The 26,783-nt window shown below is 39.7% G+C and overlaps 1 protein-coding gene across 16 annotated transcripts in view; it reads right to left on the minus strand.

Moving 5' to 3' along the window:
• LOC129452723 (myosin IXB) overlaps nucleotides 1-26,783 on the minus strand; it is a 55,277-nt gene that overhangs the window by 19,314 nt on the left and 9,180 nt on the right. For 13 of the 16 annotated variants that reach the window (XR_008647224.2, XM_055216742.2, XM_055216733.2 and 10 more), the window contains exons 2-15: nucleotides 23,500-24,396; nucleotides 10,307-10,401; nucleotides 6,559-6,621; nucleotides 6,193-6,292; nucleotides 4,529-4,629; nucleotides 4,293-4,422; nucleotides 4,091-4,180; nucleotides 3,896-4,012; nucleotides 3,519-3,653; nucleotides 3,302-3,423; nucleotides 3,081-3,222; nucleotides 1,666-1,861; nucleotides 1,136-1,211; nucleotides 113-205 (exon numbers count right to left, since the gene is read on the minus strand). Coding sequence is in view for 15 of the 16 variants with exons in the window: in XM_055216742.2 (XP_055072717.2) it covers nucleotides 113-205; nucleotides 1,136-1,211; nucleotides 1,666-1,861; nucleotides 3,081-3,222; nucleotides 3,302-3,423; nucleotides 3,519-3,653; nucleotides 3,896-4,012; nucleotides 4,091-4,180; nucleotides 4,293-4,422; nucleotides 4,529-4,629; nucleotides 6,193-6,292; nucleotides 6,559-6,621; nucleotides 10,307-10,401; nucleotides 23,500-24,336 (2,297 nt within the window). In the remaining variant the exon portion in view is untranslated. The remainder of the gene's footprint in view (nucleotides 1-112; nucleotides 206-1,135; nucleotides 1,212-1,665; nucleotides 1,862-3,080; nucleotides 3,223-3,301; nucleotides 3,424-3,518; nucleotides 3,654-3,895; nucleotides 4,013-4,090; nucleotides 4,181-4,292; nucleotides 4,423-4,528; nucleotides 4,630-6,192; nucleotides 6,293-6,558; nucleotides 6,622-10,306; nucleotides 10,402-23,499; nucleotides 24,397-26,783) is intronic. The other 3 variants (XM_055216735.2, XM_055216732.2, XM_073861932.1) reach the window with 1 other exon arrangement.

Below are 26,783 nucleotides of genomic sequence, written 5' to 3' on the forward strand. Positions count from 1 at the left end.
TTTGGATCGTAAGTGTGGTATTCGAGTTCGCTCTAAATACCAGAAACCCAGCATTCCCGGACTGCCAAGCTCTCCCCGTCTGACCTCAACCGTTCCTCTTCAATCCACTTACTTTTTACTCTCATAACTAGCAAAGATGTCTTCAAAAACCTCTAGGGGGCGCTCCTCTGAGTGATCAAAGGAGAAATCAAGCATAGGGGCATGGCTGTAAGAACAAACACCACACACACAGTCACTCACGAGGCGAATGCGGCCAGCAGGTGCTGATCTGTGACCATACCCGGTTTTTACATAAAGAATACTGATCACAGATCAGGAACTGTGGGCAAACCCTTGACAAACACCTGGGAAGAGCAAAGGGACCTTGCAGGCAGCTATTATCTGTAGCTTTAGATATAAAACGCCAATAATGACAGGATCTAAAAATCTAACTGCAGTGAATCTCATAAAAAATAAAAAAATTCTTGCAAAATCAAAAAATAAGAAATTATATTGTTAAAAAAATTACGTTTTTAAGACCATTAAAAGTTTTGCGCTATAATGTAATATAATATTAGTAATATGTTATTTTAAGAGGGTTAATTATTATTGATAATTTAATATATAATATTTACTAATTAAATACTTAATCACTCAAAATTCTTTTAAAAATTAAAAAACATTATTATCGCTATTGTTATTTTTTTACTCTATTTAATACTAATAAAAAATGTTGCACTCTTATTTAATATAACATTAACAATATATTATTTTACTTACTACTATCTTGACACATAATATTATTAATTCATAAATAAATATTCTCGCTACAGAAATGCATAAATACACTTATTGTACATTTATTGTTATTTATTTTATTATTATTTATCTTATTTATTTTCATTATACCCATGTCTTTATCCAAAATATAATTTCATCGTTTTGATTTTGAGTGAAATATTTTATTGAGATTCATGCAAATGTTAAATGGTAAAATAATGGTGGTTTGACTTTGACTGTGAGAACCGGCCTGCAACGTGCCTATTGTGGAGAGCTTGGTCACATGATCACCTGCCACACAAAGGCAACGGAAGCACAGGAAGAGATCAAGTTCCGTTTCTTTCCTCTAATCGCACCAACCGAGTCCAAAACTTACCGGTACATCTTCTCGATGGGCACGTTGGATCTCTGCAGTTCCCCGAGGGGAACCCTTGAGTTTGGTCTCACTACACCTGTGGGTCCAAAAACCAACAGTTATGACAATTTTAGTTTAATGTAGATGCAAATGGTAACATTGTTGTAAACCGTCTACAGTTGTCTTTTGTAAAGTTGAACTACTTCTTAAGGCAAATAAGTAAGTAATACCCGTGGGTGGAGTTTGCCCTATATAAACTGCGTTATTACACTTATTGTGTTAAACTTATCAACTTTGTCACTGTGATGACAAAAAGTTAAGACTTGAAACAGACACCATACAACTGTACACAGATGAGATCAATTACTCTCACTAGTTTGATGTTATAATATTAACCACACTTAATAGATCTGTTTATACATAAAAAATACACTTCACTTTTAATCTCTTAATCCTATGCGTCACTGAAGAGCTTTTGCACATGCCGGCTTCAAACAACAACCTCCAAAGTTCTGGATTAATCTGGAGCTAATCTAAAATGTTTGGTTTACCCGCAGTCTTGGCAGCCCACCGGCGGCCGGCCTCGTTGAAGGCGGCCATTGCGCGGACGGTGGCTCGAAGGATTCCCCAGCGGAACATCGCCACTGGATCCATCCCGATCAACTGCCGGACGTAAGCACGATCGCTGCTACGGAGGAGAGCCACGATATCCGGACGCATGTGATCTGTATTCTTCTCACGGAAATCCTGTCATACGTGAAGGTTACAAATAAATGAAAGGGGAATGTGAAGGTTAGGAGGGTCATACTAAAAAACGGACAGCTTTTGTGTCTTTTATTAATGTGCATTTAAAAATGACTTGAATTGCTGAAAATGTATAAAAAACAAACTACTGTTACTGTCAACCCTTTTACTGTTCCGGTCAACCCTTTTACTGTACTGCCAACCTTTTACTGTTACTGTCAACACTTTTACTTTCAACACTTTTACTGTTACTGCCAACCTTTTACTGTTACTGTCAACCCTGTTACTGTCAACGCTTTTACTGTACCGCCCATACTGTTACTGTCAACACTGTTACTGTCAACACTGTTACTGTCACTGTCAACACTTTTACTGTTACTGCCAACCTTTTACTGTTACTGTCAACCCTGTTACTGTCAACGCTTTTACTGTACCGTCAATACTGTTACTGTCAACACTGTTACTGTCAACACTTTTACTGTTACTGTCGACACTTTTACTGTTACTGCCAACCTTTTACTGTTACTTTCAACCCTGTTACTGTCAATGCTTTTACTGTACCGTCAACACTGTTACTGTCAACACTGTTACTGTCAACACTGTTACTGTTACTGACAACCTTTTACTGTTACCGTCAACCCTGTTACTGTCAATGCTTTTACTGTTACTGCCAACCTTTTACTGTTACTGCCAACTTTGTTACTGTTTCTGTCAACCCTTTTACTGTACTGTCAACACTGTTACTGTCAACACTTTTACTGTTACTGCCAACCTTTTACTGTTACTGTCAACTTTGTTACTGTTTCTGTCAACCCTTTTACTGTATTGTCAACCCTGTTACTGTCAACACTTACTGTTACTGTCAACCCTGTTACTGTTACTGTCAACCCATTTACTGTACTGTCAACCCTGTTACTGTCAACACTTTTACTGTTACTGTCAACCCTTTTACTGTACTGCCAACCTTTTACCGTTACTGTCAAAACCCTGTTACTGTTACTGTCAACCCTGTTACTGTCAACCCTTTTACTGTTACTGTCAACCCTTTTACTGTACTGTCAACCCTTTTACTGTACTGTCAACCCCGTTACTACTTTTCTGGCCTATTTCTCAACACTTTTGTCCAGTAGACCATTTAAAATCTAAGACAGGAAAACTAAAATAACCCCTTTTCAAAATGAACACCGAACAAACATTTAGGCTCTAAAATGTGTGCCATTACCTTAATCTGGTATTTGACCTTCCCAGCGAAATGCAGAATGACAAAAGCCGGTTCCATCACTGGAGTCGCCACAAAGTACTGGTTCTGCTGGTGCTGCTGTTTGAACTTCGCCAGTAAGGTTTTATCAGTGGCGTGAGGGAAACTTAAAAACAACAGCATTTGGTGTGTTAACAAACCCCTAAAACCTCACAAATATTCTCTATAAAAAGAAAAGATCATACTTGCTCTCCTCGTCGAGTAAATAGAGAAGCCCAGTTGGTTTTTTGCTGATTAAGTGAATACATCCAACATTATCGGTGTAGTCAATGTTGTGCCAGGTAATGCCTTCAGTCTGATACTCCTCCTGCAGGGGAAACCACATGAAAGACCATCACAAACCAAAAATTATCACAGGGCAAGAGTTCAGGAAACCATATGGAGGTCAGAGGGCCTACTAACCTGTTCAAGTTTAAAAATGTGCTGGTTGAAGTAATACTGAAGTTGTTCGTTGGCGTAGTTGATGCAGAACTGTTCAAAGCTGTTGGTCGGGAAGTCTTCAAAGCCGAAGATGTCAAGCACGCCGATAGACAAACACTGCATTGATAAGAAATATAAGTTAAGTCCTTAGTTTGGGGTGGGACTGACAAATAATAGCAGATATAAGGCATTTTTCAGTTCCCAGACAGCAGCCGAAGTCGGCAGATCCGGTGCTGCTCTGGCTCGGAGTCATCTGCTGTCTGGGTTGTAAACAATTCTTTTCACAATTTTGTGCATAATTACTAATGGTCAAAATGTGTAATTTAAGAAAAATGTAAAATCTGCACTCAATTCTTTACCGAAACCTCCTCCTCCATATCTTTCTTATTCAGCAGAGCATGATTGATGCGCAGGACGATCCAGTCGAACAGTGCGCTGTACAGGGACTTGGCCATCGAGTCTCGTGCCGTGATCGCCTGAGGAGATGTCAATCAAGTTAGCTTCAAACATCTGGACGATTGGGCTATAAGAGGTATAAGAGCGAACGGTCATACCTCACTGTGACTGTACGGCAAAATTAGCTTGTCGTTGACGGTCACCGTTTTCCTCTTGGTGAGAGCCTCCACCAACAACTCCATCTTAACCTGAGTATACCAACACAAAGCTTTAGAAAATACACCTTGATCTGATATAAACCACAGTTTTTACTACTTTAACATCAAAGGTGTTGAAGAAGTTGATGAAATGGTAATTTACTTTAAGCAGGTCTGAAAGGGTAGAAAGGACCTCTGGAGGTCCCACATCCAAGCCTTCTTCTCTTCCTGTGGACTTCTGACTGTACGTCACGTTACCCAAATATAAGATGGCCGACAGAACGGAAAATATCCTACAGGAAAGACAACAACAAACTGAACTTCTCTGACACTTTATTTAAGTTAACACCCAAGTTTGGGTGTTTTTGATTGATGGGATCCTACGAATAAGCTGCTCACTGTCTCTTTGTGGCCGGTAGAAAACCGACCATCTCCATGGCCTGTTGTAGTCGCTCAAAATCGTGTCGAAGATCATCAGCATCTTCTATCGTAAAGTTTTCCTGCAAGGAAAAAACAATTGATGTTTTAAACTAAAATCCAATATTAAACAAAATAAATAAATAAAAAAAAACAGTCGAGTGCGGAACATTGGTAGTTTTTCAACAAATGTCAAGATAAAAAGGTAAACGAACCTGCAATTTTACGTTTTAAACTGAGATGGTGATATAGCTGCAAAAATGTAGGATCACAACTTTTAATGTTTTTTTTTATTTCTAAAGCATGCAGGCAGTGTTTCTGCATGGTAAGCTGATTATCAACTTGTCCAACCTGATAGACCATCATACACCATCAACAAACAAGCTACCAGCTTTTCAAGACGTATTTTATATGCTGGCCACATCAACCAACCACTGATTATCAGGCATACCTACCAATTACAAATTCAACGATTTGCGCAAGTAGATACCTACAAAGTCAACGCGAAGACGCGAATAGACGGTATAGACGCCTATAGACAGGTATCAGGGTTCCCACACCTTAGTTAACTTCAAATTCAAAGACCTTTCAAGGACTTTCCAGGTCCAATACCCTCAAATTCAAGGACTAAATGTGGGGAAACATTTCAAGTGAGAGCAAGGTTACATCATGTTATCTTTTAAGATACATTCTTACAGTTCCTTTTCAAGGGAACTCGCGCTGCGTCACTGCGGTGACACTTTGGGGACGCCTCCAGGGGTAAGTGCGTCTGAATGTGTATATCAAATTCAACGGTGAGGCTTAACGACAAAGACAGGGTGACGCGAGAGCCAGGAAGTATATCGCTATCTAAAATATTGCCAAAGATGGCGTTACAGGGACGCAGGAAGTATGGCAAGGGAGACGCAGCGTCTCGTTCCCTTCTCAGGGAACAACAGTTACATACGTAACCCGAGACATTTTCATGTGTCAAACACAACTATGCAAAAAAGCATTTTGGTATGAATCAACATTCGCATACAGAAGATATAAGCATTTAAAGTGAACAGTTTGGCAAGTGTGCTTAAAAAGTCTAGAATTATGATGATATTATCCTACACTACACAGGGAATAATATGGATGCTACTCATCTTCGCGCAAGTTGAAAAAATTAAAATGACACAAAGTTAAATCCCGCTAGTAATCTAGAGAAAGGAACATGACGCTTCGCTTTTGGTGTGTATGCATTAGGCCAGCCAATGAACATGCTGCAAAAATAGCAATGCCATGTCTACCAGTCCCATAAAAATTGGACCTTATATCATATTTGAGTGTTTTTTTAAGTGATGCACCTTTCTTAAAAGAAAAAAAAATGTGGTCCAGGTTTGCCAGCGCAATGCTAGTGTGGTACTGGTGTCTGTCAGGAAACTGTAGTTACCAATGTGTCCTTTGTGGTTTCAGCACGCGTCTATGCTGTCGCTAGGGTGCTGAAAGTGGTTTTTCGTAAAAAGCTGTGTGGTTGCCAACTGGCTCAAGTGAAAATAGCTCAAGTCTATCATAGCCTGGTCTCTTGATACGTCTCGGGTCCCTTTGTTAACTTTTTTGTAGAGGAACATTCTTAGGGTTATTATCAGGGTTAGTGATGTCATCAGACCATAATTGCTCACCTGTTTGAGGTAGAAGTATTCTTCAGGCTGGAGGAGTTTGAATTCTCTCCGCTCCTCCTCGGACGCGCCCACCAGCAGGTAATAAAACACGTGGTAGTTCCTGTGTGACGTTGAAAAGCCAGACATTTGTTTTAGTGTTTGTGAACCGTATTGACTCAGAACCGCACCGCAGCACAGGACGTAGCAGAGTTGTCTTTCCTGTTCTGCTATCAGATCTATTATATTACTCATGCAACAATGAGATAACAGCTAAAATTGTTACACAAAACAACTAATTTGTGTTTCTCACATACTCTATGACTAATACATCTAATATAGGTTGTAATCTTAACACACTTTTTGCACTAGAACAGTTCAAAATGTTACCTTTCGTTCTTCTCTCTGGACACCAGGCGAGACTTTTCCAGCAGATATTTTTCGACAACAGCCCTGAAAGGCAAGAGAAATGTGACCGTCAGATGTAAGCAGTGTTGGGGCTAGTTACTCAAAAAAGTAATATATTACGTATTACATATTACTCTCAAAAATAGTAATGTCTTACTTTACTTTATTACTCCCTGGAGAAAGTAACTAGTTATATTACTAGTTATATTACTAGTTACATTTTTTTCTGGACAAGAATGTTTATTTGGGCAAGCCACGGCCAAGAAAATGCTTACTTCCTTACCCGCTACCGGACGCGGGGCACAGCGTTCGGAGAAACATTAAAGAGTGTGCACTTCACCGTCAAGTTATTTTCCTTCCGTTGAACATAATAAAATATGACTGAATCTCCACCCGTCGAAACTAGCTTTCTGTTGCTGGGAACCTTCCTCTGAAAAAGAGCTTGCCGTTGTTGACGCTTCCATTTTCCCGATCTGTCTTTGAGTGTGCCGCTGCCGCTCTGTGCTGCTGGCTGCCAGGTGTCGACCAATCGGTGATGGTAAATGATACCTCGTGCCAAACTTAGACCCATCACTGTTCCATTCACGCCCACCTCCCCTTCCCTTTTGTTCTCTGTGTTTTGTGCCTTGTGTGATGAAGGTGCTACTGGCGAATGTAACTCAAGTAACTAGCTCGGGAAAACTGTAATAATATTACCATTTTCAGACGGGTAATGCCTTACACTACTAGTTACTGAAAAAAGTAATATTATTACAGTAACTAGTTACTTTGTAACTAGTTACACCCAACACTGGATGTAAATCACAGCTTTGAAGAGGTCAGATGTCAATCAAAGGGTCAATGAGACAGATGGCATGAACAAAAACTCTCTCGACGGAGCATGACCGCCCACTTTTCAGCGGCTTGATTCCTGAAGTATTTTTATCCAATCAGTTTTCTCCGAGGTGAATCACCACTTTACAAACTTAAAGAGAGCATGCAGGTGCAGACAGATTCTTTAAATCCTTTGTTTTCATTTATCCCATGATGCATTGCAAATGATGTCAAAGTATTATTGACACATAATGAAAATAACAATTTAGCCATTTTCATTTTCTGTTGAACCACTTCAGTTAACCCCATAGTAGTTTTGGGTAAACAATCCCTTAAAATATAGAAATGAATCATAACTCTGTTGTCGTGCACTACGTCATTTCTTTATCTGGAGCTAAAAATAGAACGCGTTTCTGTTTTTATTGCATTGGTGTGATCAAACAACCTGAACTTTAATCTGCTTTGGCAAATAGTCACACCTACAGAAGACAAACAAATGTTCATAAGCGCTTCTAAAATATCAAACAAACACATCTATCGCACTTAATGTGTAGCATGCAATGAAGTGGGCTACAGTACACAAACTCAGATAAACAACAGGGTGACTGCTCAGTCTCTTAGGCACAGTATCGGCTTTATTGATCTGCCCAAATTGCATTACACACATCTGGTGCCTTTGTTTCTGACAGAGCCAGCATGACCCAGTGACTCTAGGTCATATTTACCCAAAATAAATTGTAATTTAATTGTGTAATTTTAAGAAGGATCTCTAGACATACATGAAAAATAATATACAAAACTATATGATCAGGGGTGTATAAAGACCTTTCATAATACACCGTTATGTTTTTATTACCTTAGAATGAGATGTTTTTATCTACATACCCCGAGGGTCCCCTTACATGGAAGTCGCCATTTTGTGCCTCCATGTTTCTACAGAAGCCCTTAACATCAAACGGTGACGGTGTATAGAAAAAGTTTTGCTCATAAATGCATGTAAAATAAAGTAATGTGAACTTGAGATTTTTATTCTATTATTAAACTGCAACACAGCCGGTGTGAAAGCACAATGGCCATGCACTGCATACGCGCTCCTCACGCCAAGCATACGCGCTCCTCACGCCAAGCATACGCGCTCCTCACGCCAAGCATACGCGCTCCTCACGCAACCCATACGCGCTCCTCACGCAACCCATACGCGCTCCTCACGCAACCCATACGCGCTCCTCACGCAACCCATACGCGCTCCTCACGCAACCCATACGCGCTCCTCACGCAGCCCATACGCGCTCCTCACGTTTGCGGTGTGAAACCGGAATAAAGGCTAACTGTCCAAGACAAATTTTTTTATATTTTGTCATTTTAAGACAATTAGACAATTTATCAAAAACAAAACAAATTTTGCAAGCAGTAAATATAATATACCTAATCGTAATGCATTTCATTAATCATTTAAACGATTTAAAATTATTAAAAAATGTCTAAAATATGTCTTCAAAATGTTCATTTTGGGGCACACAAATATTGCACACTGCACCAGAAAATTGCAAACTTCACTGCATTTCTATATTGGCCCAATTCACTTGGATTTAGCATGTGACTTAAAATCTAAGTCTTACATATAATAATATCACAATCCAAATAAAAATCTAGGTAATCATAAAACAAGCATCCCGTCTTTCAATGTTTGATTTAAGGATGCAATATGCATCCTAATTTGCCTACTATGCAATCTAAATAGTATTCGAAATAAGAGTTAGTACACACTATTATCCTTGAAGTACCTGGATGGTCTACTGTGAAGTGCAGATCAATGTACACTCGAACGGCTGATATTACCCACAATTCATCGTGAGAGGGAGGAGTTTAGTAACGCTGCACTGAATAATTAAATCAAATAAGTGGTGCTTCATTGAACTATTAAAATAAGCGATATAGTGTCGGAGACGATGGTGTAGTGGGCAGCGCTCCGACATGTGGTGCTTTCGCACTTTCGGCAACCCGAGTTCGATTCCCGACTTGTGGTCATTTGCCGATCCCATACCCCTCTCTCCTCCATGTACTTTCCTGTCCTTACACACTGTCAAATAAAGGCAAAATGGCCAAAAAATATAACTTCAAAAAAACAAAAAAAATAAGCGATATAGTAAATAAACAAATTTTGATGTGTGTTATTGTTAATGACCAAATTGCTGTCTAGGAAACAACGTTTGCTTCCGTTACGCATCAGTATGTCCCAGTACTTGCATCCTCTTTAGCTAAGTGTTAAAATCGGATTACTTTCACACAGTAAAAACATGACATACTAGTTTAAGGGCATAGTATAAGATGACAGATTGGGAAGCAGCATTGAATTTCTTGAAAGGTTTCGTGAAATTCACCCCAATATGTGTATACAAGTTATATGATCTCCCTCTGCGTTAGGTCTGAACTCGAACAATTGGAATCACAGAAGCATTATTTGCTTCAGAAATAAATATTCAACCAATCACACGAGAGGAAGGAAACCAACCGGGTGCTTGCAAAGCAACCCAGGGTTTACTGATAAAAGTATCTGTGTTAAAACATCTTTAAACAAGAAGCATTTATCTCTCCAAAACAAGAAAGACAACAGAGATGCTGTTTTAGATAAAACGTGTGATACTGAAGTCAGATTCCCAGAATGCACCACAGACCACAGCTAAGCGGCAAACACAACAATCTTTGGTATCAGCCCGAACTAGAAGAAAAATAACTCTTTTCTACTTATATGGTGTCTTTCACGGTGAAAGAGGAAATGATCCACATGACCGAGATGTCAGCAGATGTCGGGTGTGGGAGCTATGCAGATGTTGATAAGACGGTCAAAGCAAAGACAAGGGTCAGTTTCTAAGCTTACAAAAACCTGCGCTAGATGAAACGCAAGCAAGATACTCACCCTCGTACGACTCCGCTTTCCAGATAATTCACCTGAATGAACTTTCCAAAACGGCTGGAGTTGTTGTTGTGTGCGGTCTTTGCATTGCCAAATGCCTGTTAATAGAAAAGACAAGATCAATGAGTATCTACATACATCACAAACAGACAGGGTGACAAACAGACAAACACATAGATAGGCAGATATACAGGGTGACAGATAGACAGGCAGATAGATAGACTTGACAGACAGACAGACAGGGTGACAGATTGATAGATTGATATACTGACAAACAGAGAGACATATAGATAGATAGACAGGCAGATATACAGGGTGACAGACAGATAGAAAGGATGACAGACGGATACATTTGAAAGACAGACAGATAGATCTGACAGACAGACAGATAGCCAGACAAGGTGACAGATTGATACAAAGATAGACTGACAAACAAGTAGGCATATAGATAGATGGACAGGCAGATACACAAGGTGACAGACAGATAGACAGGCAGATACAAAATGTGACAGACAGATAGACAGGCAGACACAAAATGTGACAGACAGATAGACAGGCAAATACATAGGGTGACAGGCAGATATACAGGGTGACAGACAAATAGACAGGCAGATATACAGGGTGACAGACAGATAGACAGGCAGATATACAGGGTGACAGACAGATAGACAGGCAGATATAAAGGGTGACAGACAGACAGACAGGCAGATTTACAGGGTGACAGACAGATAGACAGGCAGATATACAGGGTGACAGACAGATAGACAAGCAGATATACAGGTTGACAGACAGATAGACAGGCAGATATACAGGGTGACAGACAGATAGACAGGCAGATATAAAGGGTTACAGACAGACAGACAGGCAGATTTACAGGGTGACAGACAGATAGACAGGCAGATATACAGGGTAACAGACAGATAGACAAGCAGATATACAGGGTGAGAGGCAGATATACTGGGTGACAGACAGACAGACAGGCAGATATACAGGGTGACAGGCAGATATACAGGGTGACAGACAGACAGACAGGCAGATATACAGGGTGACAGACAGACAGACAGGCAGGCAGATATACAGGGTGACAGGCAGATATACTGGGTGACAGACAGATAGACAGGCAGATATACTGGATGACAGGCAGATATACTGGGTGACAGGCAGATAGACAGGCAGATATACAGGGTGACAGACCGATAGACAGGCAGATATACAGGGTGACAGACCGATAGACAGGCAGATATACAGGGTGACAGACAGATATACAGGGTGACAGGCAGATAGACAGGGTGACAGGCAGATATACAGGGTGACAGACAGATAGACAGGCAGATATACAGGGTGACAGACAGATATACAGGGTGACAGGCAGATATACCGGGTGACAGGCAGATATACAGGGTGACAGGCAGATAGACAGGCAGATATACAGGGTGACAGACAGATAGACAGGCAGATATACAGGGTGACAGACAGATAGACAGGCAGATATACCGGGTGACAGGCAGATATACTGGGTGACAGACAGATAGACAGCCAGATATCCAGTGTGACAGTCAGAGATTCAGCGTGACAGACAGACAGACAGGCAGATATACAGGGTGACAGACAGACAGACAGGCAGATATACAGGGTGACAGGCAGATATACTGGGTGACAGACAGATATACAGGGTGACAGACAGACAGACAGGCAGATATACAGGGTGACAGACAGGAAGATATACAGGGTGACAGACAGACAGGCAGATATACAGGGTGACAGGCAGATATACTGGGTGACAGACAGATAGACAGGCAGATATACAGGGTGACAGGCAGATATACTGGGTGACAGACAGAGACAGGCAGATATACAGGGTGACAGACAGATATACAGGGTGACAGACAGATATACCGGGTGACAGGCAGATATACAGGGTGACAGACAGATAGACAGGCAGATATACAGGGTGACAGACAGACAGACAGGCAGATATACAGGGTGACAGGCAGATATACTGGGTGACAGACAGATAGACAGGCAGATATACAGGGTGACAGGCAGATATACTGGGTGACAGACAGAGACAGGCAGATATACAGGGTGACAGACAGATATACCGGGTGACAGGCAGATATACAGGGTGACAGACAGATAGACAGGCAGATATACAGGGTGACAGGCAGATAGACAGGCAGATAGGAAGTGTGACGGTCAGGGAGACAGTGAGATATACAGGGTGACAGACAGGTAGGGCGGCAGATATACAGGGTGACAGGCAGATAGACAGGCAGATATGCAGGGTGACAGACAGACAGAATTTACAGCCAAGCAGATAAGACAGGCAGATAAACAGGATTTACAGACAGACATATATATATATGGTGACAGGCTGACAGGCAGACAGACAGACAGACAGACAGACAGAGAGACAGACAGACAGACAGATAGATTTTACAGACAGACAGATATACATGGTGACAGACAGACAGACAGACAGGATGACAGGCATATAGATAGTTTTGATAGACAGACAGATAGACAGACAGATATACAGGGTGACGGACTGATGAACAGACAGGTAGAAAGACAGACAGATAGATAGGATGACAGACCATTTACAAATAGACAGACAGGCAGGCAGGCAGATATATAGACAGGGTAACAGATTGATAAACAGACAGATAGACTGACAGGCATAGAGGTATGTAGACATATAGATAGATAGATAGATAGATAGACAGAGAGACAGACAAAAAGACAGACGGATAGTAGGGCTGCACGATAAATCGCATATATAGAGAGAGATATAGAGACAGACAGAGATTTTTTTGTTTGCACTTCATACAGTATTTTTTATAAACTGTATTTATATTTAATTCAAAACTGGCCCTTAACTTTTCAGGTTTACATTCAAACAAATCAAATCGTGTTTATCATTCAAATGCAAATACTCCTCTGACTGCTCCAAAAACGAAGCGCTACCAAACAAATGCACTACATTTGCGTAAAACCACTAAAACGTCAGTTATGAGTTCAGCACTGTTTGATGTTATCAAGCGCGTTATCACATTACAAAAACACAACAGTGAATGGCTGCCGATCCAACGGGACATGTTGCCAAAAAGCCCATCTGCATGAAAAAAACAACAGACCCGGTTTGATTTATGAGGCTTTGGTGTTGAATCCTCTGAGGCCAATGCCAACGTCATCCTGAGCCCACAGGGCAACGACCCTGAATGTGAAATACTGTGAGCCCAGCTCGGGCAACAAAAGCTCTGCCACGGGAGAAAAGCGGGTGCTGTGCATTTTAAAGAGGAGAAGCATTGTGCCCCACACAAGTGGAAAAAAACAAACCGGTCGTTTTACTGAAGCAGATTGGAAAGGGGGTGGGGTGCTAACCAAATTAAGATTCACTGCTATGAACCCTTGACCCGTTTCACAAAGCATACTGAATATTAGGGGTTACATGACAGTTATACTGTAACCAAGGAGTTTCATGTAGCACTTTATGGGTATGTGAAACACAAAAGTGGGATTTCTTCAGGGACCTATGCTAACACACACAACTTCATCACAATGAACTTCTTTGAACCTTACTTTAAATAGTTTTGGGACATGACAAAATTCAAAAGTCATAAGATTGACAGCAAAAAAACTGAAACAAAACAACTTCTAACCCTGTTAAAAACTTTTTTACATGATTACTCGGGGAAAACATGCATGTGTCAAAGCAGTGGTGCCTTACAAACACGTCGGTCCAGCAGCACGCAATTTACATTTTAATCGCACAATAATTGTTTTATCTTGATTTTGGTATTGTTTGAATCAAAAACAATTAACCGCACAGCCATAACAGACAGAGAGACAGAGGCAGATAACACACAGAAAGATAGACAGATAGAAATATAGATAGACAGACAAACACATAGATCGAAAGACAAACAGATAGAAAGGACAAAGGTAGAAAAACACACACAGACAGACCGACAGACAGATGTAGATAAACAGGCATAGACAGATGGATAGATAGACAGACAGACAGACAGACAGAAATACATAGATATTGATAAACACACATAGAAAGATGGACGTTGATAGTTAGATGAACACATGTAGACAGACAGACAAATTGACAGAGGTTGATAAAGAGACAGACAGACAGACGTAGATAAACACACATAGACAGACAGACAGACCGACAGAGGTAGATAAAGAGGCATAAACAGACGGATAGACAGACAGACAGCAAGACATAGATATTAATTAAAACACAAATAGAGAGACAGACAGATAAATGTAAAAAAACACCATAGATAGACGAATAGATAAAGATAGATGGATAGACAGACAGAGGTTAATAAACATGCACACACAAACAGACAGACAGCAAGACATAGATATTAATAAAACACAGATGGATAGACAGACAGACAGACAGACAGAAAGATGTAGCATAGACAGAGAGGCAGAGGTAGATAAACAGGCATAGACAGAGGTAGATAAACAGGCATAGACAGACAAATAGACGGATAGACAGACAGAGGTAGAAAAACAGACATAGACAGATGGATGGATAGATAGATAGACAGTCAGACAGACAAAAATACATAGATATTGATGAACACACATAGATAGATAGACATTAATAGTCTGACAGAAATGAATGAACACATGTAGACAGACAGACAGAGGTAGATAAACACACAGACAGACAGACAAATTAACAAAGGTTGATAAAGAGGCATAGACAGACAGGCGTAGATAAACACACATACACAGACAGACAAAAAGAAGGTAGATAAACACATATAGATAGGTGGACAGACAAAGGAAGATAAACACACACAGACAGACCGACCAACCAAGGTAGATAAAGAGCCATAAACAGACGGATAGACAGACAGACAGCAAGACATAGATATTAATAAAAACACAAATAGAGAGACAGACAGACAGATAGAAGTAAAAAACATCATAGATAGATGGATAGATATAGATAGATGGATAGACAGACAGAGGTAAATAAGACACACAGCAAGACATAGATATTAATAAAAACACAAATAGAGAGACAGACAGACAGATAGATGTAAAAAACATTACAGATAGACGGATAGATATAGATAGATGGATAGACAGACCGCGGTAAATAAACACGCACACACAAACAGACAGACAGCAAGACGGTGATATTAATAAAAACACAGATAGACAGACAGACAGACAGACAGAGGTAGATAGACACAGACAGACAGACAGATGTAGATAAACAGGCATAGACAGATGGATAGATAGACAGAAAAAAAATACATGGATATTGATAAACACACATAGATAGATAGACATTAATAGTTAGGCAGAGGTAGATAAACACACATAGACAGACAGACAAATAGACAGAGGTTGATATAGAGGCACAGACAGACAGACAGACATAGATAAACAGGCATAGACAGATGGATAGACAGACAAACGTAGATATTGATGAACACACATAGATCAATAGAAAGAGGAAGATAAACACACACACACACACAGGCATAGACAGATGGATAGACAGACAGACAGACATAGATATTGATGAACACACATAGATAGATAGAAAGAGGAAGATAAACACACACACACACAGACAGACAGACAGACAGACAGACAGACAGAGGAAGATAAACACAGACAGACAGACAAATTGACCCAGGTTGATAAAGAGGCATAAACATACAGATAGACAGCAAGACATAGATATTGATAAAAACACAAATAGACGGACAGACGTAAAAAACAGGCATAGATAGATGGATAGACAGACAGAGGTAGATAAACACACAGAAACAGACAGACAGCAAGACATAGATATTAGGGCTGTCACTTTTGTGAAAAAATCATTTTCGATTTTTAATATGTAAGTGTTCATTGAATCGATTGTAAAATCGATTTTCCATGTCTAAAAAGACTTTTCCTTTTTCAACGCCAAATAGCGGATAAATGTAAAGAGAGCGCTGGAAACGCATAAGTCAGTAATATTTCTTATTTATTGTCATTACGTTTCGTGCAGAATAACAAACAGCAACAGGAGTGCAACATTCTCGAAAAAAATATGCAGAGTGGACTGCTGCCATAACAAATGAAAAACATTACTGCAGGCTTCGAACCGGCTGCATTTATGATTTAGGCAATTCAAAAATTATTTTAAATAATGATTCGATCCATTTCAAACAACTGTTCAAAAATGAAACTTTAAATAGACTTACTTGAAGTTGAGAACATGCTGTGTGTTTTTTTATTAAACGTAACCGACACTTAGGCGGCACTAGGCAGGCATAATGAAATGCGCAAAAGGCTAGGGCCATTACAAATTATTGGTCAGGAAAACAAGTCGATCAACCTTTTCGGGGTCCAGAGCAGAGCGTTATTCACAATATGTCCATCTGTTGAGAAGACGCGCTCCGACCGCACTGATGTCCCAGGAAAACTCAGGTACTTCGTTGCCAGCTGCGCAAGGTGGGGGCATTTCGTATCTTCCACCACAAAAGCGGATCGCTGTCAGCTGGCAATGGTGGCTCCTTGTCATAAATCATCATCTCTGTAAGGTCGCAATTTCAACGCTCTCTCGTGTTGCACAGGTTTATTGATGTTGTCCTCCATTTTCTTTGCAAAACATTAGATACAGCGATTGAAAGCGTGAAACTACAGGTGCGTAAAATTGCTGGGTATTTTCTGTCTAGCTTTCGCAACACCTACTGCACTTTCGTAATTCTTTATTTTCTTTTTCTGCTTGTTTGTAAGTTTTGTTACTATATTTTAATTGTTTAATTATTTTCAAATTAATAGTGTACATATTTGGTTAAAATCGATTACCTATTTTCATTTTCGAAACTTTTTTTGGTTCGTCCAATCGATTGTGCAATCGATTTTCGAACGAAAAGTGACAGCCCTAATAGATATTAATAAAAACATGGAAGATAGACAAGACAGACGTAAAAACCGGCATAGATAGACAGAAACATATTTATATTTGCTAACAAACAGACAGACAGCAAGATGTAGATAGATATTAATAAAAACACAGATAGATAGACAGAAATACAGATGTAGATAAACACACATAGATAGACAGACAGACACACACACACACACATATTTAACATTTATATTTGCTAACAATATTATAAAGCAAAATGTAATTGGCACGTAGTATTTTTTAAAAACTGTGGATGGGCTTGTTAGTTACAGTTTAAAGTAGGCTACTTATTAACACTATAATCCATAATACAGCTGACATTGTACCTTCATAGAGAGAAAAGCAACATGAAATACATTTCAGTTATGCCGTCCGTCAATTCTAAACGTGCACTACTGTCAATTCAGATTCAAACATGTCTTTAATTGATTCTAAAACATCACGCAGCCAACAAAGTGAAGTATCTCCCTGTCTGAATGTTGCAACAGCATGCATGCTTAATCTTAGGCCGTCAGACCTGGAAAGAATATAAAAAAAAGAGGAGAAACAAGGGGAGAGAGAATTTTTTGGAAGTCAACTTGTCTGGACTGGTTCTTATTCTTCAACGTTATTTGGTAGTCAAGGCCACACAGATTTCAACAGCAAAGCCACAAGTTTTAGTTCCGTATCTAAAACGCATCGACAATAAAACCTATTTAAGTTAATTGGACAACTGCCAAACACACCCTTACTATAACCATTAAAAAAAACTATAAACAAATCGGCAAGCAAACCTTTCCTTTCTGGTTTGATCTGCGCATGGTTTAAAGGACGTTCATTGCAAAATGTCTCACGTGTACGAGAATTAATCTCTTCACAAACTGAGTGAGGACAATAAAGTTTACTCATCTAGCCAATGAAATCGAATCCATCTATACAATGTCACGCAAAACAAAGACGAGAGGTTTAGCAGAATCTTATTACTCGTATATAACAGTATGGGACATTCACATGACTCTTAAATATAGCTGCTTCTCCTTTTATATTCAGCCGAGACCATCTCGACATCTCCAGCTTGCTATGAGGTCATTCTTCATGAGATGCTTTCAGTGTTTATACAAAGGGAAGGTTCGGTAAACTGGTGACATTAGGAGTACGGACTTAAATAAACAGTCAATAGTCTTATTTAAAACAAGTGTCCTTAAAAGAAGGACAAGGGCTAATTCATTGCCTTACTATAGTAATCGTGAAGTGTGAGAATTGCACGTGCAAAACTGCAAGAGAGCTCGAGCGCTTGTTGCTAATGTACGGCCAATTGCTTGCTACTAGGGCAAAAAAAACTTCACAATGCTTGCATTAACGAACAACATCGGTAAGCAACAATAACCGAATCTGACGGCGATGGTCTCCATTATTAGGACAAATAAACGCTGTTGTCTATTTAAATAAATACAGAGTCTCTGTTTAGATTGTTAGAAACGTGAGATCATGATGCCATTTTGTGGCCTGTAAACGTCGCAAATAGCCCGTCTTAACATCACAAAAATACCCACCTAAGCATTTTAACATGAAGCCCAGAGATAAACAATAGCCATGAAATTGATATTACAGCTCTGGACTTCCCGAGTGACAGCACGCCGGCCCCCGCATGCAGACCGGCCAATCAGGGCTTGAGCCTTCACCGCGACCACTTCCTGTTGCAAAAAAATTTGCTTCCTGTACAAGCAATCAGCTTTGGGGAAGTTCCTGTCTGTAGGCAGCAAAATAATGACCTCAGAGGTTTCAGATACGTGTAAAAAAAGCCATGCGTCGATGCTTGGCGACGACAGTAAAAACAGAAAGCTGTTTGCAGACCGATGACTGTTTTTGTAGTGCCGATAAAAAGCTCCAAGCAGTTTAAATGTCTGTGGCAAAAGTGCTCTGCATTTATATGATCCTCAAATGACGTAATGCCCTAAAAACAGCTTGGCTTTGCAAGAACCGTTTGGGTTTGATGGATTCCAAACTTTAAAATCCTGCAGGCCATTTCAAGAAAAAATTAAATTGTGCTGCACACAAATAGGTCAATTACCTTGACTCACTTTTAAAATATGCCGTTACTGAACGGCGCACGTTTACAATACATTCATGCTTGCTTATATAACGTGTCGAGTACCATTTTAAGTATTTAGAATGAAAGTAATTTGACAAAAGTAAAATATGCATTCAAACATGTTAGACAGAGGCGACTTAGACGAATAAGAAAAGGAAAACAAGCAAAAACTGGTTTGGCGTGTCAGTCAACGGCAATAGGCCCCAAAGAGCGCTTTGTTTACATTATAAAAACGAGTTCGTATTCAGCTCTTAAGTTGTTTTGACAAAAAGGGCTGTAAAATTTCAGCTCAAACTCAGACACTCTCCAGGTTAAAGTTAACTTAACTAAAAAAAACAAAAACTACTTGCTAGTTATTAATATCTATTCTTAGAAGGCCACATGCTACGTAGTATAGTGTCAACCCTTTTCAAACACACCTCATCAGCCGATCAAGGTCCTCAGGATTACTTGGGAATTGCACAGGTGTGTAAGGCTCTTTTACTCAATTGTAAATGCATGGGTTCGATCCTCAGGGTACACACACATACTGATAAATTCAAATGTACAGATTGAATGCATTATAAGCCGCTTGGGTTAAAAGCATCTGGCAAATGTATTAAAGCGTTACTTCACCCCAAACATCATCTGATTGTCTTCAGAACACATTTGTTGATATTTTTGATGAAAACCGGGAGGCTTATTGTGACTGGCACTTAGACTGCAGTCAAGGCCAGAAAATATTGAAAGACATAGCCAAAAAGTTCAATATTAATATTATAAAGCGACAAGAAAACTTGTGCGCGCAAATAAAGCAAAACGAAAAAATTTTCTCCACAATTTGTTCTCCTTATTGGTTGTTCAGTGGTCGTTCAGGAGCAGACTATGGCGCATACTTCTGACGTGACTGACGTAGTTGCCAAAGTTTTTTTTTTTTTTTCGTTTTTTATTTAAGCCATGCAAACATTGTAAACAATGCTTAAACAGACCATATAAAATTTAGGGGTGTAACAATACCGATATGGATCGATACATCGATTTAATTTCTAATGATACGATGCCACGATGCCACACATAAAAAACTATTTGAGGTACCTTTATTTTGACACTCTCCATTTCCTCATTCCTTGACGTAACGTCAGGGTTTTCCGCAGCACTTTGCAGTTCAGGCAGCCCGTCTAAGCTGGGAAACCCTACCGCCTTAACTAGGTCGTCCAAAAAAAAAAAAACATTTCGCTGCACAAAGAGCAGTCAAGTGCATCTCGGAGAATAGCGCGGACGCACTTCACACCGCGAGCGGGCACGTGTGCCACATGGCCGAAATAAGATAAAGACGTGGTCCGTCATGTCTGGAGGATAGCCAGTAGATAAAACGCGTGTCCGTGAAAACTGTAAGTGGACTTAAGTTTTGGATTTATTTAAGCCTGTTATTGTATTAGTCTATAGTTCTTGCAAATTTAAAGAAAGTTAGCTGGTGATTTTGTTGTTTGAGCAACCTGCTAGATGGGTTGCACGTGCCTGTTGATTCCATACAATTTTTGAACGCTCTTGCTTACGTTGTTTATGTGCATTATTTACATGCTACAGTAGTTACATTCCTTTAAGATAATGTAATTAATAGTGGGAAATAATCTTCACGCTATTAATCATCGTTCGCCAGATTCAACAACATCTGCTTCAGTTTGTGTTTATTAACCCTTTAGTTTCACGCAGCTACTCCCGTAAGAGGTATCTGTTAAAAACATTTCATTTATTAATAATCTAGTATGTGTTCATTTTCTGTCATAGTTTCTTTAAAATTAAGTTTTATTTGAGTGTTTTAAATAAAAATATTTTCATTTTCATCATGGCGCATACGCCCGCCCATTTGACTGCCACGCCCCTTAACTAACAAATTTTCTGCGGGAAACAATTAACGTCCATCTTAAAGAGATTTCAAAGAGTTTAATTACATGTTAATTACATGTTATATTTTGGTTGCATTTGTAAGTTAAATGTAACTGCTTAAAGGTTCTCTAAGCGAATTCACGCGTTTTAGACCATAAAACATTTTTTGTTACATACAGCAACCATCTCCTCACTATCTGCTTGCTTTCTGTCCGCTGATCAAACTGTAAAAAAAACGCGATCTCTGTAGACAGCCCAGCCTCCACAAACTGCAATAACAAACTGGCCAAACCTACACCAAAAACCATAACAAAGTGTTCTAACCAATAAACGCCAAGAAGGATTTGGGGGTTGGGTTTGGGCACCTTCATGAAAGCACGGAAGGGAGGGGGAGGGGAAGAGTTAACTAAGCTCAGTTTGTTTGAAAAAACATTTCAAAAATCAACACACAGATTCGCTTAGAGAACCTTTAACTAAGCACATAATATAAAATATCTATAAACAAATTGAATCGGACCAAATTGTAATCGCATGTTTGCACACAAAAGTGTTCTTGTCGCTTTATAATATTAATATTAAACTTTTTGGCTATGGCTTTCATTCTTTTCTGGGAATGATTGGGAAAATAAAACTGCAGTCTATGTGACAGACACAAGCCTCCCAGTTTTCATCAAAAATATCTAAAAATGTGACTGAAGACAATCAAAGGACTTGGTGGTGTAGAACGATACAAGGGGTAAGACATTTATGATAAAATTGTCATTTTGGGGTGAAGTAACGCTTCAATGAAAACAACATAAACGGGGAGTTAATATTTTCCAACATATGCAAAAAATAATTAATAAACGACATAAACAACCAACACTGAATATTATGCATTTTTAACCAAATAAAGGATCTTGGAAAACACAAACTAGCTTATAAAACTAAACAAGGAATAGAAACCTCAATAAGATCCTATCATTGAGAATCTAGATGTCGTCTCGTTCTTCTCTTAACACTCGATCGAGCAGTTTCACAAGCTTCTTCCACCACAAACGCACAGAAGCAGAAATACTCAAACTCATCTGTCACAAAACTTTGACAGAGAAACGACTTCTAATTTTCACAGACCGCAAAAATGAGCGTCAGCAGAACCTGAAGTGTTTTATCTTCTCCATGGCTTGTTTTAAAAGTGACCTTTGATCTGGTAGAGATAAGAAATAAACCATCGTGAATTTACAAATTCACATTACATCATGCACACAGGAAACATTTGAAATACAAGAGAGGTGGCAGTCTCGGAAGCCATGTGGGTTGGTTTCGAAGCAGAAATAATTTGGATGAACACAACTTGCAAAACATTTGCACGCACAAACCTACAGATAATAATACACCTGGTGAAAAGTGTTGTATTACTGAGTGTATTACGTGTTTTGAACATTTATAGTCTCACAAGTGCAAACTTCGCTGTTAATTCACATCCTAAACGTTGTTCATAAACAACAGGTAAACGTGATCTCGGGGTGGTTGATATTTTTACAAAATAACAGAATGTGCTCGAACAGGTTTATGGAAACGAGAAATAACTGAAGTAAGTGACATGAGAAACCAGAAAAAACGGCAACAGACACAAGGAAAGCCTGCGGATGCAGATTAGCTGCTATTGCGAAATAGGCTATGAAAGTAAAGCATGTTGTGACCCTGCGTTTCAAGCAGAGGCTTGTGGGAAAAACTCACTGTAAATACCTAATCCACGTATTTACAGTTTAGAGTAAAGAGAGAAACATGATGGGAAACGTATCATTATGTTGTTACGAAGTATTTTTTATAGCCGATTGATTCTCCAGACGGCACAACAAGTTTGCAAAGGTTCAACATTGCGCAAAAAAACGTATAAAAAAGATTCTCGTGAAACATTAAATGGAGCAAAAATCTACTGGAAAAAAACAACTGACAATCATTATTTGCATTGCAAACAACAGCAGTAATAAAAGCTTGCAAATTGTTTTAAATGGCGGAAACGCATTACAATAAGGTTGTAATAAAATGTTGAAAAAATATATTGCTCATTACTAGTTCACATTTGCTAATGCATAACTATTGCAACCTTATTGTTAAGTGTTACCAATACATCACCTGACGTCTGAAACTTCTTTAAGATAAAGTGTGAAATATCTTTAAATATCTAATGTCTAAATAAAGCCTCACAAATTTACACCAAGCTTAATTATGGTATTCGACTAACTCACACCCACCTTATGAAGGACTTGTTAAATAAGAAACTGAAAACCATTCTGCAAAAACTAAACCACATTTGTGTAACAATCTTACCTCCAGCACAGGCCCAGCACCCAAAATGGTTCTCTCCACTCCGCTAGCATAACCCTTTTGGCTTAGGGCGGTAAGGCAGTGAATGAGAAAATTAGTGCTTTGAGTTTTTCCAGATCCACTTTCCCCTGAGATAACAATGCATTGGTTGATGTGCTTGCGCAGCATGGCGTAGTACGCCACATCAGCGATGGCAAAAATGTGGGGTTCCAACTTTCCCAGCTGATGGTTCTCGTACATCTTGACGTATTTGGGGTTGTAAATGGGCAGGAACTTAAAGGGGTTGATAGCGACCAAAATGCTTCCAGCATAAGTGTAAATCTTCTTCTTCCGAAATCGATTGCGGAGGTTCGCCAAGATGCTGTCTTCGTTGAGGAGCGGGAGGTTGCAGAGATCCTCGAAGTCCTCCTGCTGCGGAGGCAAGAAACCACGAGCGACCAGTCGCTTGGAATCTCGCTCGTTGGCAACGGCGGGAAGGTGAACGTAACGGATCGAACCATCGTGGTTGCGTTCCTGCAGGAGAAAGTAAAATCCTTCTTTCTGCGAATGCTGTTCCTGGGCTTTCCGTGGCCAAAGAAGAACCCTATGGACCGGAATATCGGTAGATTCCAGGACCCATTCCTCTCCGCCGCATTCCTTCACCTCGGCCAGGACGTAGCGCTTACTGGCGTCCAGTCCGAGGGTCGTCGACGCATCCTGGATGACGCTAGCTGCCGTGGCCTCCTTGTTGACTTTGAGCGTACAACACGACGATGTCTCCACAGACAGTCGTGGATATATCTGAAGTTCGTAGGCCTTTCCGTCTTGGTTAGTCGTCCCATCGCCATCTTTAACACTCATTCTGACTCTGGACGAGCCCCTTCAGCATTACGTACTACCTTCACAAACACCATCTAGCACCTGGGAAAGAAGACATATAGAATTAGGAATGCAAATAACGGTGTTTATTTAAAGCTTCAAGCTGTAATTTTTACCCCAACAAAAAGCTGCACGTTACTTTCCATACTCACTTTTTTGTTGTTTTGCAAAATAAAAACACTTGCACTACATTACTTGGAATTTATTAGACTTCGAAATAAACTAAACAGGCTTTCACGCAGCACTTTGCAGTTCAGGCAGCCCGCCTAAGCTGGGAAACCTTAACTAGATCGTCAAAAAAAAAAATTGCTTCACAAAAGGCCTACAACATCTGCTTCAGTTTGTGTTTATTAACCCTTTAGTTTCACTTCATCACGCAGCTATTCCTGTTAGAGGTAAACATTTAATTCATTAAAAATCTAGTATGTGTTAATTTTCTGTCATAATTTCTTAAAAGTTAAGTTTTATTTGTGTGTTTTTAAAAATATTAAAATTTTTATCATGACGCGTACACCCCTTTGATTGCCACAACCCGGCCCCGCCCACCCCCAACCCTACCACCTTAACTAACAAATTTTCTGCGGGAAACCCTGCTAAAGTAAAATAAGTTACAGAAGACGTGCGCTGCATGACGTGCAAGCGTTACCAGCGAAACCGACCACATTTTACATACACTGTTCGCATGCATTGGACATCACTTGTGCTTGCAATGAAATGTATTTTTCGTAGTAAAAAAGACCAAACATCTCTCTCATACCTCAAGTCTTTTCCTGCAATGAACTCTGATCATCTGTAGATATTTTAAACATGCAGTCAAGGGTCGTGCATGAAAACCGCAGGCACGATCAAGGTCATCATGCTTACTAACTCACATCACATCTCTATAAATACACAGCACAAAACCACAGTTGCTACATTAAAAATGATGATATCAACGTGGCAACTGCATCCCTTGCAATTTGAAAGATAAAGAATGTAATCATGTGCTTTTTACGCTCCACAAGGAAAGAGGAATTAAGGAAGAAAAAACACCACGTCGACAACCACACAACGGCTAAATATATGAACACAAGTAACACCTGTCTGCTTGCCCTTGATATTTTCGACCTTTGTAAGATATGCGATTTATAGCATGATTTTTTTATTTTAGAATAAGTTAGAAAGAGTTTCCACCACCGTTAACCGATTACAGGATTTAGGTTTGGCACAAAACAACAAATCACATGAAACACTATGACGCTTGTTCACTGAGGATTTATTTCCTGAAGTTACCAAGTCCAGATCCAAATCTTACCCTCTTAGCTTTTTAAAATTTAAAAAAGTCCATTATTTTGATGGTTTGATGGTCCGTCCACACGGGCATAAACAAATCATTGCTCTGAGCATCCTGACAACCCGGCATCAGTTTGAGCAATTGCAGACGGTTTGACTGTTTTTGCGATTCATGTTGTTTTTCTTCATGCTAAAAATATTAACAATATCCATATTTGTTGGCATACGCAAACCATAATGACTAAGATGTTGAACCTTGGCATGGCTCCCCAATAAGGAGATATTCGTGAAAGTAGGCCAGTCTCTGAACCTGGCTGCTGACCATAACCACAATCAATAACATTTTAAGACAGGCAGAAAGTCTCGGACCACAAAGACAGAGTCATCATTACAGTTCATTACGAGCGGGAAGACATTGAGACAAGCCAGGTTAACTCTTCAATACAGAAAACAAAGGACCGAGTTTGAGGATCCAACACAAACTCATGCAAGTCGAACACTTCTGAGGTAAAGGCAGAGGTGGACCAGACAAGGTGCACCAACAAAAACCTAGTGTACTGCTTGAATGAGCAGTAAACTTCATGAAACATTTACATTTATGCATTTATCCAAATTCATATAACATTTTGCCTGAAGATGACACATATCAAATCTTTACATGAGCAGTAGAGTTGACTTGAAGAGAAAAAGCTTGAAAGAAACACACACACAAATAGAAAATGGTGTAAAGTTGTCTAATGTAAGCTAAATGACATGAGTTCATTGGCATGGTGCAAGAAGACCCAATAAACTGCCAAAACAAAATCACTGGTGGGCTATCAAAACCATCACTCTTCATTGAGATTACTTGCACCAATGTTTTCCCAGCGAAATCTCCAAAGTCTCTCGCAATACTTTTTTGCGAGGGGGGTTGGCCGAGGGGAACGATTTCTCAGTAATTTCAGTTTGGACCAAGCGGAGCCAGTGCCTCATGTTTCAACGTAAAAAAGCGCAGCACCATCGAGATCTCCTTCAACACATCCCTCACAATGAGATGCAGGCTCCCACGGGAGGAAGAAAACCCTGAGGTAAATCACTCGCAGGTTTCAATATGCAGTCCAGATGCATCTGTGAACAAGAGGGCCGTTCGACTGGAATGTGTAGCTGAAACAAAAACG

This window comes from Misgurnus anguillicaudatus, chromosome 23 (genome assembly GCF_027580225.2).
Source record: "Misgurnus anguillicaudatus chromosome 23, ASM2758022v2, whole genome shotgun sequence".
Taxonomy (NCBI): domain Eukaryota; kingdom Metazoa; phylum Chordata; class Actinopteri; order Cypriniformes; family Cobitidae; genus Misgurnus; species Misgurnus anguillicaudatus.